The sequence below is a fragment of the Lactuca saligna genome, chromosome 4 (assembly GCF_052625555.1).
Source record: "Lactuca saligna cultivar CGN05327 chromosome 4, ASM5262555v1, whole genome shotgun sequence".
In the NCBI taxonomy this organism is placed as follows: domain Eukaryota; kingdom Viridiplantae; phylum Streptophyta; class Magnoliopsida; order Asterales; family Asteraceae; genus Lactuca; species Lactuca saligna.
In genome coordinates, this window is record NC_136420.1 from 317,696,002 (window position 1) to 317,708,028 (window position 12,027).

A 12,027-nucleotide genomic window follows, 5' to 3' on the forward strand; every position below is an offset into this window, starting at 1 on the left:
ACCAATGCTTCATCCTAACAGTTCAAACATGATCAAGTGTGATCCTCTCAGCGGTAGTGACCGCAAGGCTTAGAACATCCATTGCTATAGTATATCCTACAGTTGTTAGTATTGTATGCATAATTCTTCATGAAACTACCTGGCCATGATCACTTACCCCTTTAAGCTACCAGCATCTGATCCCAAGTATGAAATCCCAAACTGCAACTAGTGGTCCCGGTTCGATGGGTGAGATAGCAACAAGATCCTGAACCAATAATGATACAGTAATTGTGAACCTGTTCCATGGCATCCAAGAGAGATGAGAATAAACAGACAACAAAAATGCATGAATGCTAATGCCTTAGGCTAAATGTTATGCAAAAATATAAAAGGTGAAAAAGAAGAAAATAAAATCTTTTTGGAATTTTAAATAAATAAAAAAAATGAATGAAAATTAGCTTAATACTAAAATGTTATGCAACCTAGTTAAAAATGCATGAAAAAGTAAAAGATAAGGGAAATGCCCCACCTCAAGCTTAAGAACAAGCATTGTCCTCAATGCTTAAGGAAAGGGCGGAAAGAACCTAAATCGGAGGGTCGGGCGGCGGGAAATGCCTGTGGCGATAGTGGTAGTCCCACATATCTTGGAACTGGCGGGAAGTGGGCGGGAAGGACTGCTCCAACCGATCAACATGGGTCACCACATCCTGGATGGCTCGAGTGTTCTCTTGTGTTTGGGTATCGATGCGCTGCACCGTGGAGAACATTGTGGCGAATTGTTCAAAGAACGTAAGGGGGAAATATGGTGGGACTTCGTGTCCCCCCTGCTGCTGCGGCTGAAATTGAGGCTCGGCGAATTGTTGTGCAGGCTGAAACTGGTCATCCTCATCATCTACAGGAGGAGGGTAGTCTGATGGAATGATCCATTGCTCGGGATTGGTTGGCTCAAAACTCCCTATATACTCATGGGGGAGAATGAGATATGGTTGGTTGTTAAGAATCCACATGGGAACGACGACCGAATCCCGGATGAGTTGCATTCGGCGAAGTGCGTGGCCGTCAAGGATAGAGGGGCTGGAAGCCTTCTCGAATGGAAGAGTAGAGAGATGAAGTTGAAGCGGTGGCCGAGATTCAATGAGGGTGATCAATCCCCCAATGAAAATGTCTTCTTTGTCCATAGTTGTGAGGTTGTAACATTTGGTGAAGAAAAAAGGAGGCAAAATCTGGCCGTGGACCGTTCTCACGAGTCATGCACCAAAGAAAAAATAAATTCGCCTTTGAAATTTGTCCCACTTCGGAGAGGGCGAAAATGGTGCATGTGAGAACTCGATGCGCTAGGCGCAAACATGGGTGAATTATGGAGGAGGCCTTTGACGAAGACGATGAATATTGTGGCTCGTTGGTAATTTGTTGCCAAAAGTGATGCTCATTGAAGTTTCCAGACCATGGGTCTTGTTGGTAATATAGGTTGTCCACTGGAGTGCCTATCATGGCGTTCACGACCCGATGCGGTAAGGATCGTTTCTCACCGAGCATTTGGAAGGTGATGGTTTGGGCTTCCTCCTCGGGATTGAATGTGGCAAGAAATTCCAAGGTGGGTTCAACATAGGTGGCGGTGCGGTTATAGAGGAATTGACCCCACCCGATGTTGTTAAATAACGCTTGGACTCCATCGAGTACCCCAAGACTAGCAAAAGATTCCCTATGGAGGAATTTTGTTGACTTGACTTGACGCCTATTTGAAACAAGAAAATCAAAAGTTTTACGGTCCTCACGATTCAACAAACGAAACGGGGGATCCTTGGATTTTCCTTTCGACACTCCTTTAGGGTAAGTAGCCCCCGTCCCCATTTTTGCACGTTTAGACATTTACTTGGGACAAAATTTTACCAATAATAACTTTCAAGCCACAACAAAGGCACACAATACCAACAACAAATGGGAAATTGGGATGTAAATAATCAAGTTAAAGGAATGAAATTACCCAATTTCTTAGACCCGGGATGAATTAGTGCCACCAAAAATATTTCGTCAAGACACACCCCAAGCTTACAATTTTGCTCCATATTTGACGCTTTAATCGCTAAAAACAACCCCACAATCGAGCTTCAAGATTACTTTCCGGCGACTAGAGTGGTGGCACCCGAAATTAGACGGAAATTTTTCGTGAGTTTTTGCGGAAAGATTGGTATGGTTAGAAAGCCCTTGAGGAGAGAAACAAAACCCCATGCTCGGAATCTCCAATGGTGGCCGGAGTTGGCCGGAAAACGCGCGAGGAGGTAGTGGTGGGTGGTAGTGGCGCCCAGAATTCCGACCATAGATCGGACCGGAATTTGGGTGGAGTTTGTAGAGGATGAAAAATGGTGAAGAATGGCGGTGGCTTCATGAAATTCCGACTGATAGAACTCCGGGAAAATGGATTTTTGTGAGAAGTAGGTTATGGAGTTCTTAAGCTTCTAGAGAGAAAATGGGGGAGTTTGTTAGGTTAGAATGAAGAAGAAGGGTACTGGAGGAGTTTAATCTATGGTCAAGAAAGGTCAAACCCGAGTCAATGTTGGTCAACTCATTAAACCCCTTGGTCAACGAAAGTCAAAGCAGTCAACAGCTCAAAAGAATCAGTCAAACGACCAACACACGGACAGGGTGCGGGTCGCGTGCTGGCCGCGTCTACTTGCTCAAAATGTACTGATGCTCTCTAATCCCACACATGGGTTGAACTCGGGTTGCGGGTACTGATGGGCACAAAAAAAAATTCTAAGTGTTTAGAACATCCACGCGGGCAAGGTGCGGGTTGCGTGCTAGCCGCATCTAGTTGCTGAAAAATTCCTGAACTCCCTGACCTTTCACGCGGGTGGGGCTAGGGCCGCGAGTGCTAAACGATAATTGGATCAGTGAGCTACGCGAGCTGCGGGCCATTCCTTGCTATTCCTCACGCAGGCCGCGGGTAGGCCTGTACTTCAAAACACTAAGATTTTCCATCAAACTTGATTTTTAAGCCAAAACGATCCCCGTAAGGTCCGATTTCAAAATTTTGACAAAATTTGGAGCAAAACGAGGAATGAATGGTGAAACCTTTCAAAAATTTATTTTTTAAAATCCCAAAAAAAAAACGCTTTGAAAAATGATTTATTTGAATTTGAAAAAGGTGAAAGCACATTGCTTTCCAAAAATGCCCTTTTTTAACGTCTTTGGCAAGACGTCTTCCTGGCTTGCTTCAACACATCGGGACATCCAAATGGATGATTTCAAGAGTATTAGCACTGAAACCTTCATAGAATGGCTTCAACCGGTGCCCATTGACTTTAAAATTTTGTCTCGTCTTTTCACTTTGAATTTCTACCCCCCCCCCCCCCCCATGGTCAAAGGTCTTTATCACAACAAAAGGTCCAATCCATCTTGACCTTAGCTTTCCTGGAAATAACTTCAATCGTGAATGGTATAGTAAGACCCTATGCCCCGGTTCAAAATGCTTCCGGGTGATGGACTTGTCATGGAAGAGCTTCGTTTTCTCCTTATAAATCCTTGTGTATTCATAGGATTCGTTTCTCAATTCTTCTAGCTCTTGGAGTTGAAGTTTCTTATGCCTTCCCGCCTCGTCAATGTTGAAGTTGCATTGCTTGACCACCCAAAATGCGCGGTGCTCTAATTCGACGGGAAGATGACATGGTTTTCCAAAAACCAGTCTGAAGGGCGACATTCCTATCGGGGTATTATAAGCGGTCCGATAGGCCTATAAGGCATCGTCAAGTCTCAAACTCCAATCCTTCCTTGTCGGATTCACTGTTTTCTCTAGAATAGACTCCACTTCACGATTCGATACCTCTGCTTGACCATTCGTTTGAGGGTGGTAGGCGGTAGAGACATGATGGGTCACATTGTACTTTTTTAGCAAGGCCTCCATCATCTTGTTACAAAAATGCGTCCCTCGATCACTAATCAACGCCCTAGGTACACCAAACCTTACAAAAACATTAGACTTCAAAATTTTGATAACCGTTTTGGTATCGTCCGATCTTGTGGCTTTGGCCTCAACCCATTTAGAAACATAGTCAACCACGAGCAAAATATAAACGTTGTCCAATGAGACGGGAAATGGGACCATGAAATCAATCCCCCATACGTCAAAATTTTCACAAACAAGGATTGGATTTTGGGGCATTTGGTTCTTTGGCGAAATGTTTCCTGTCATTTGGCACCGTTCATAACTTTTGCAAAACAAGTAACAGTCGCGTGACATGGTCGGCCAAAATAGTCCACATTCAATAACCTTTCTCAAGGTTTGGCTAGGTCCGAAGTGTCCCCCACAAGCAAATTCATGACAGAATTGCAAAATAGATTGGTGCTCTTGTTGGGGTACACATCGCCTGATGATTTGATCAGGACAATGTTTCCACAAATAAGGCTCATCCCACACATAGTATTTTGCATCACTTTTGAGCTTGTCTTTTTTAGCATGTGTGAATGTTTTGGGATACCTCTTTGTGACCAAAAAGTTAACGATATCGGCATACCAAGGAATAGATTGAGTAAGGGAAAAGAGATGCTCATCCGGAAACTCGTCCCGCAACAGGAGAGGAGTTTCATTTGAAGTGATCTGACTTAGATGATCGGCAACAAGGTTCTCATATCCGATCTTGTCCCGGAGTTTCATTTGAGTTAAAACTCAAACTCAAAGATTAGGATCGAATGTTCAATAGAGAATGAAGAGCGGGTGCAAATTTGAACACCGCCAGTAATTAGGAAGTTTGAAGAATTTGACAATCGTTTGGCAAACTAAAAGCTAAATATCGTACATTTTAGATTACCACAAAGGAAGTAAGTTTAAAAAAAAACTCAAATATTGTGACTAGTAATTTTCTCGTAAACTCTAGATCTACTCACATCTTATTTGATTTCAATGCCTCAGATTCTTTCGTGCCTTATAAATTTGCATATTCTTTTCAAATTGCTTGTTACGCAGTTGTCCAATCATTTCATATAGATAACATAAGAAATATATCATTACTTGCTGATAAAGCCTATAGAGTTAGTGTTATAGGAATTGAAAGTTCTAACCTTCCTGCTAACCTAATTCCTATCTTTGATATTATTCTCGACATGGATTGTTTGTTAAAGAACCACGCAAAGCTCTTGATCTAGAAAGAGATGATATGCATCCCTATCAAAAGGGAAAATCCTATTTATGTCTACGGTGAAAGTAATAAATTTCTTTCTTAAAAACTCATAAATTATGTCGAAGGGATATTCATCTTATCCAGCTTATACAGTTAATACCTTGAAAGAGGAGAAGAAAACTGTGAATGATAACATTTGGATAATTATCGACCGGATGATGAAGAGTACATATATTCTCGCCACACGTGAAACGACTCCAGTGGAGAAATACGCGTAAGTTACCTAGACGAAATTGTGGCAAGTCATGATGCGCCACTATAGATTATTTCCGACTGTGATACTCGTTTCACTCCTCACTTTTGGGAGAGAATGACACATGAATTAGGATCTCGAGTTGCTCTTAGTACAACTTATCATCCTCAGAAAAAATGGTCAAAAGAAGAGAGCAATCTAAACAGTAGAAAATATACTAAAGATATATAAAGTATTGTATGAGCGTAAATGTCATATGTTGGAGTGACGTAAGCCGGAAGATGTTTAGAGGATCTGAAATGATTCAAGACATCACTAACAAGATACAAATTTTCCGAGAAAGAATGAAAGCGGCCCAAGATCAATAAATTCCCTATGAAGAAAAGAGAAGATGACCCGTAGAATTCCAGGTGGATGATTTAGTAATACTGAAGGTATTTCATGAAAAGACGTTATACTACTTTGGAAGAAAGAACGGTTGGTAAGCAAGCATACTGCTTGAAATTGCCTGAAGATTTGACAGATATTCATGAAGTGTTTCATGTGAGCTATCTGTGTAAAGGTTAAGCATATATGATGAAATGGTTCTATTATCCGAGGTGAAACTGGATAATAAGTAGAAGAGATTGTAAATGAAAGAACGACTAATCTACATAATAAAGAACTGAAGTTTGTGCTTCTCAAGTGGAAACACCATCGAGGCCGAAATTATACTTGGGAAAAATAAGAATGAAATAAGAGTGAAGTATCCCTAATTGTTTTAATCGTTATGATTTCAAGGACGAAATCCTCAAAAGGAGGAGGTATTTGTAACATACACGTTCTGAAATTGTGTATTGTTATTATTAAAAGTGAATAAAATTAAGTGTTGAGTTCTAACAGCTAGTTTTTACTAGAAATGAAGTAAAACTATGTTTAGAATCACTCATAAAATATTGGAAGTGTTATGAGACTCCAATTAATTGTCAAATAGTGAAATTTAGCGAAAATATAAAATTTTAAATAAGTAAAATTTTATTATTTGATGTTGTAAATCATCTCGTTAGAAACTTTTAGGCAAAAACCTCATCAAAATCCGAGTTATAACGAAGAAGTTATGACCAACCGAAGATCCGCGACAAAATCGGTACGGCGCCGAATGACGTAGAAAGTAAGTTTTTGATAAACTACTTTTTAGCCTTAGTAATGTAAATGAAAGTCGTAGTATTCGTTAAACTGAGAAATTCAATAAAAAGAACGCCAAAACCTGACTTCGTATGAGAAAGTTATGATTTTTCGAAGTTTCAACTTAGCAATAGACAGCTAAAAACTCGAATTTTAGATCGAGCGATATTTGACCGATACATCCTAAATGAGAATCAAAGGTCTCATCATTTTTAGTACAATGGTAAAAAGTCTGACGAAAACGGATATCGGATGAAGAAGTTATGAATTTTTAACGGATTTTCCTTTCTCGGTCTGCTAAAAATAATAATATTAAAAATAAAATCAAAATTAGCCAACGAAGTCTAAACGAAAGTTGTAGAGCGTAATTTTAGCTACACGTGCATATAAAGAACGTCAAAAACGGAGCTCGTATGCGAAAGTTATGGATTTTAGAAGTTCGGGGCTCGAAATCCGAGAATTTCGCATGAACAGTACATCCACCGGAGACCCTCCTCGCTGCCACGTCACTTCGCACGAAGCAGCAGCGTCACCAGAGACGTGGCCGATCCGAGAAGCATCGCATGTCGCATGCTGAGTGGACCGATGTGCGAGCCAATCCGGATCCGACGCGTGCTTACTTGCGAGCCGAGCCACCGAGTTGCTTTGTCACCCATCCGTCCGAGCCTCGCAGCAGGCCTCGTGGCCTTCGCTTCTCGCGCCACCTGCCCCTCGCTGGTGACGCCACCGAGCTACTTCGCTGCTTGCTGCCCTCCCAAACCGACTTCGGCCTCGGCCCTATATAAAGGGGGCTGCGAACCTTTCCGACTAACTTTGGAAATTTGCCACTTTTAGCCCCTTTTTCCTTATTTTCTTTATTTTGACTTTTCCCGAAGCCCTGGTATCAATTTTAGCACCCGAAACATATCCCAAGACCCCCGAGAAGCCCTAAAATTTTATCTTTTCGGTTTTGAAGCCCTACCTTCGCAGAGCCCTAGAAAATGAAAACAGAAAAAAGTATTCATTTAAAAAAAATCATAACAAATTGGACAAAAATTGGACAAAAATCACAACAAATGAAACATTTTGTATCGGTGGTGCAACTTCAAAATATTAAACTAAAGTTACAATTTTTAACGAACCATTGAAACCAAATTTGCAATTTTGTCTTTCCAAAATTATCTAAAAATAAATTTGTAAAAGTTTGTTTGGTCTAGGTACCAATTTTACACATAAACAATAATACAGGGGCTAAATTAAACTTTTCTTCTAGGTTTAAGAACACTTCGTTATTCATTCTTATGCAGAAAGCCAGGATGAGTAGCAGGCCGCGTACCGGTCCGCCGAAACACGCCAACAAGTTCGCCTGGAAACCCAACGCCGGCGTCAAAATTAACGAAACCGAAGTCGGAGGAAGGTTTAGGCCTTTATCTGACATCACCGGAGTTTGCCCTAAGTGTAAAGATCAAATCGAATGGAAACGCAAATACGGCAAATACAAACCCCTAACAGAACCAGCCAAATGGTAATTAACACAATCTCTGTTTTAATCGGTTCTCTTTTCACTTCTCAATGTCGAATTCTCATTGATGATTCCACTTTTCATTGATTTTTTTAACAGTCAGAAATGTACCAAACGTGCTGTTCGTCAGGCTTACCATAATCTCTGTAACGGTTAGTCCTTGATAATTAACAAGTTTTTGAATTTGAATTTGTGTTCTTCTGTGTTTTTTGCACTAAGAATCGTAACATAATCTGCAGCTTGTGCTAGGGAACATAACGTATGTGCTAAATGTTCATGCCGCGTTGACAGAATCGTTGGAAGGTTTTGAGAATTTCTTCGTTTTCAGATTTCTCTTGATACATGTATGATGAAAAAGGGTTTCCGTTTTAAATCATTTGGAAAATCCAAAAAGTTGCAATCAAAATCAAATCAATTCACTGCATTTAGAAAAGAGTATCATCCATGATATATATACATATACTAATTTGAGCGTCAATGAACTTGCTTGCAGAGATATTACTGAAGTAGAAGCTGAACAGAAGATGCTTCAAGCGGTTTGTTCTAATTTCTAAACTTCAACATTTCGCATACGAGTGTGTTTGATCATCTTTTTTGTTTTTTTAATTCGTTAAAACCCTGGTTTTGTTTTAGGCCATTGGTAATGCTCGTGAGAGAGACAAGAGATCCTTGATTCGTGCTGTAAGTTTCTTTTTGCCTTTTCTATTCCAATTCTCTTTAATCCTGATAATCTTGTACACAAATCTTGATTTCTTATTTTGGATAAAACTAGAAAATTGTAGGAAAAATGATATGTATTTTGAGTTCTTGATGCTTATTCTTATGGCTATGTGACAGATGAACAAAGGAAAGACACAAACAAAAGAACAAGATCCAACTGATAATGATAAAAAAGCTGGTGATTTGTTTAAAGCTGAGTCACTTGAAGCATATGCAGGCACAACGAGAGATGATGAAGATGAGGATTACAGTGAAGATGAGACCCAAGTAGTTAACTGAGAATGCTCTTAATATATTATTAAATTAGGGTTAAGAATCACAGCATCTTTTATTGTAACAACAGGAGTGATAGTGTGATTCTATGTGATCATTTTCTTGTGTTTTTTTTTTTTTTCTGCATTATGTACGTTTAATTCAGCGAGTTAGGCCCATTTTTGTCCTCTAAAAAATACCATGCCCTCATTATATTCATCTTTTACACCATTTTTGCATCATAAACATATTCTCTTATATTCATCTTTTGTAGTTTATATATCATCAAAATACATCTTCAGTTCATTAGTTTTGGGTAAAAAGCTAGAAGTGTACTTAAATATTTTTATTTGTGATATATATTATTTTATGAAACTTATAACAATGAAAAGACATGTAAAATACAATCTATTAATGTATTTTTCATTAATGTAGAACAATTTACAAAACAACCTCACTATATGCTCACTCTCATCCCGTGTCATTTAGGTGCCTATAATTTTTTTTAATGTAAATTAGTTTAGCAACGGGTTAGTTACGAACTACTTACAAATTAATGGTTGATTATTGACAATTTTATTTTTATTAATTTTATCACAATTATCGACTTATCAATTACTTTTGATTGTATAAAAAATATTATTAGGAGCCCGTTTTTAATTTTGGCATAGTTTTCAAATGACCTAAAGATCTAAAATGAACTAAAGATCTAAAGACTCAACAAGAACTCTAAAGCTACAGAGAACCTATTGGAGACGATATAGAAAAACATAAGAATAAATGAGTGATAAGAGTAAAATGAATTTATCTTTTAAAGTTTAAACACTCTGAAATATTTATTTATATATGAAAAGTGTTCGGGAAAAGTAACTAAAATTAGCACCCTCAACAAGCTACAAACTTCCAAGCAGGTCGCAACTACATGCTTTTCAAATCGCTAATGTCTGGTCCTTCAACTTTCATATTTTTCACATTAAGACCCTAAACAATTTTACTATGTACCAAATATTCTAATTCAATCGGACAAAGAAATCTTTTGTGAAATCCAATGTTAAGTTTGAGACAAGTTTATATCTTTTAGCACAAAGCAACTCAACCTATTATGTTTAAGAAGTGATTCATACATAATATTTTTTCTTCATACATAATAATTTATGTTTTGTATGATATAACATTTTAAAACACAAATTGTTGTGTACGGAACAGCTTCAAATATTTTTATTTTATATATAGTGTTGAATTTGGATCAGTTCAATTTATCTAAAAAAAATTTAAAATTTTTACATATATTTTCGAGTTGAAACTAGGGATGTTATTCAGGTTTGAAACTTGACCGAATTGACCCGAACCCGAAAACCGAATAAAGGAAATTGTATGAACCAAAAACCAGACCAAATAACCAATACGAGTTTGGTTCAGTTCGGGTATTAATTGGTCCGGTCTAGTTATTACCCAAATAACCCGAATAATATGTACAAGATGATTAATGGTCTAATATAACCGAAAAGAACCGAGTAAACCGTTTTATGATTCTGTAATCCAAATTACCTGAATAACATTTACAATATGATTATAAACATTGTATTTTTTTTATAAATTTTGTAGATTATAATTCTATAACAAATCTTTTAAAGAAACAAAAATTTTAATTAAAAATAATGCAAAGTATAGGTAATTGTTTCAAAGGTGCAAAAAAGCTTATGATTCCATAGCAATATACACAATAGATTAACATAATGAAGCTTAAATTTTTACTTGAGTTTCTTGACTTGGAACCCAATTTTCCATGACTAGACAATATAGGAATTCGTGAATCTTTAAAGACAAAGAAGGAATGATTGATTTCTGAATATAAAGAAGAAGGATCAACACTCAATTTCTGAATAGGAATGCTTGAGTAGGAAGTCGACTTCGGTAATACAATTGAGTAGGAACTCGACTTCGGTAATATGATGCAATAGGTTTTTTTTTGGAATGTACGACTCGACCACAGAAGGAAGGACAAGGAAAAACACGATCAAATCAATTGAGTGTAGGTCATTTGGTGTAGCAAGAAAAATACAATTAAAAAATGAGTTTTTAATTCCGGACCAGGTATTTAGAACCAAATAAGCCTTTATTTGGGTAACTCGGATCGAATATGTAACGTCCCAAAAATTACCAAGTAAAAATTTCATTTTAAAAACCAATAGAAACATCATTCATTCATTTCAAAACTCATCAAAACGTTATAATGTATAAAATAGTTATCAGAGTACAAATCATGTCATAAAATGTTGAATGTTGGTGGATGCGGTGCGATCATGTCGGCCCCTTCCCTTTCGAACTTGAAGTATCTGAAACCATAAACATAAAATTGTAAGCACAAAGGTAAGTGAGTTCCCCCAAAATACCTCATAACATACATACATAACAGTACAAAACTAAATTAGATCTATTTCAACCCCTCCCCCCCCCCCCCCTATTTGGCCTCTTTCGACTGGTATTGAGTCTATTTCACCTTCTACAGCTAAGCATACAATCATATAAGCAAGAGTCACAAGGACAAACAAGCACATACATGCATATCAACAAATGTCACAAAGACAACTATCATCCTACAAATATAATCCAATGGGCTGGCATTGGTGCCTTCGACCCATGAGTACAGTGAAAGGACTCACCTCAATCGGTCAATGAATAGATCCTACTACTCTCGGGCTGCTGGAGCTAAAGGCTCTCCTACTGAACATAACCAAACTAGGAAACAAGAAAATCTCCTACTTCATTGGTCCCAAAACTAAAGTAAGCTCTTAATTGGGCAAAAGACCATTTTACCCTTTCAAGTCCTCGGCCCAACTAGTCAAAGAAAAATCAATGGTCAAACATAGGGGGCATATGCATTGCGTTCCCTATTCTACGTTAGGCATAGAGCTCAATTAAACAAAAACTACGGGCCACTCATGCGCTACGTTGGGCGTAGCTCATATTACACCTCGTGTAATGGGCTGATATGTTCTTTCCGTATTAAGCTTTTAACTCTTGAAGGCAAGTTATCAAGT

At 38.1% G+C, this 12,027-nt stretch overlaps 1 protein-coding gene across 1 annotated transcript; it reads left to right on the forward strand.

The window, feature by feature from the left end:
• The first annotated feature begins 7,805 nt into the window (after positions 1 to 7,805).
• LOC145039692 (small acidic-like protein) lies at positions 7,806 to 9,205 on the forward strand. The gene is made up of 6 exons (XM_078987714.1): positions 7,806 to 8,017; positions 8,114 to 8,166; positions 8,254 to 8,317; positions 8,508 to 8,550; positions 8,648 to 8,695; positions 8,852 to 9,205. Exons 1-6 carry the CDS (start codon positions 7,809 to 7,811, stop codon positions 9,011 to 9,013), a joined length of 579 nt encoding a protein of 192 aa, XP_078843840.1. The 5' UTR covers positions 7,806 to 7,808; the 3' UTR covers positions 9,014 to 9,205.
• The last annotated feature ends 2,822 nt before the right edge of the window (positions 9,206 to 12,027 follow it).

What these genes read in the sequence shown, in the direction of transcription:
- LOC145039692 (XM_078987714.1), top strand. Translation starts at nt 7,809, where the DNA reads ATGAGTAGCAGGCCGCGTACCGGTCCGCCGAAACACGCCAACAAGTTC. An exon ending in GTTGACAGAATCGTTGGAAG is followed by an intron (nt 8,318 to 8,507) that starts GTTTTGAGAATT and finishes ACTTGCTTGCAG; the next exon opens with AGATATTACTGAAGTAGAAG. An exon ending in AGAGATCCTTGATTCGTGCT is followed by an intron (nt 8,696 to 8,851) that starts GTAAGTTTCTTT and finishes GCTATGTGACAG; the next exon opens with ATGAACAAAGGAAAGACACA.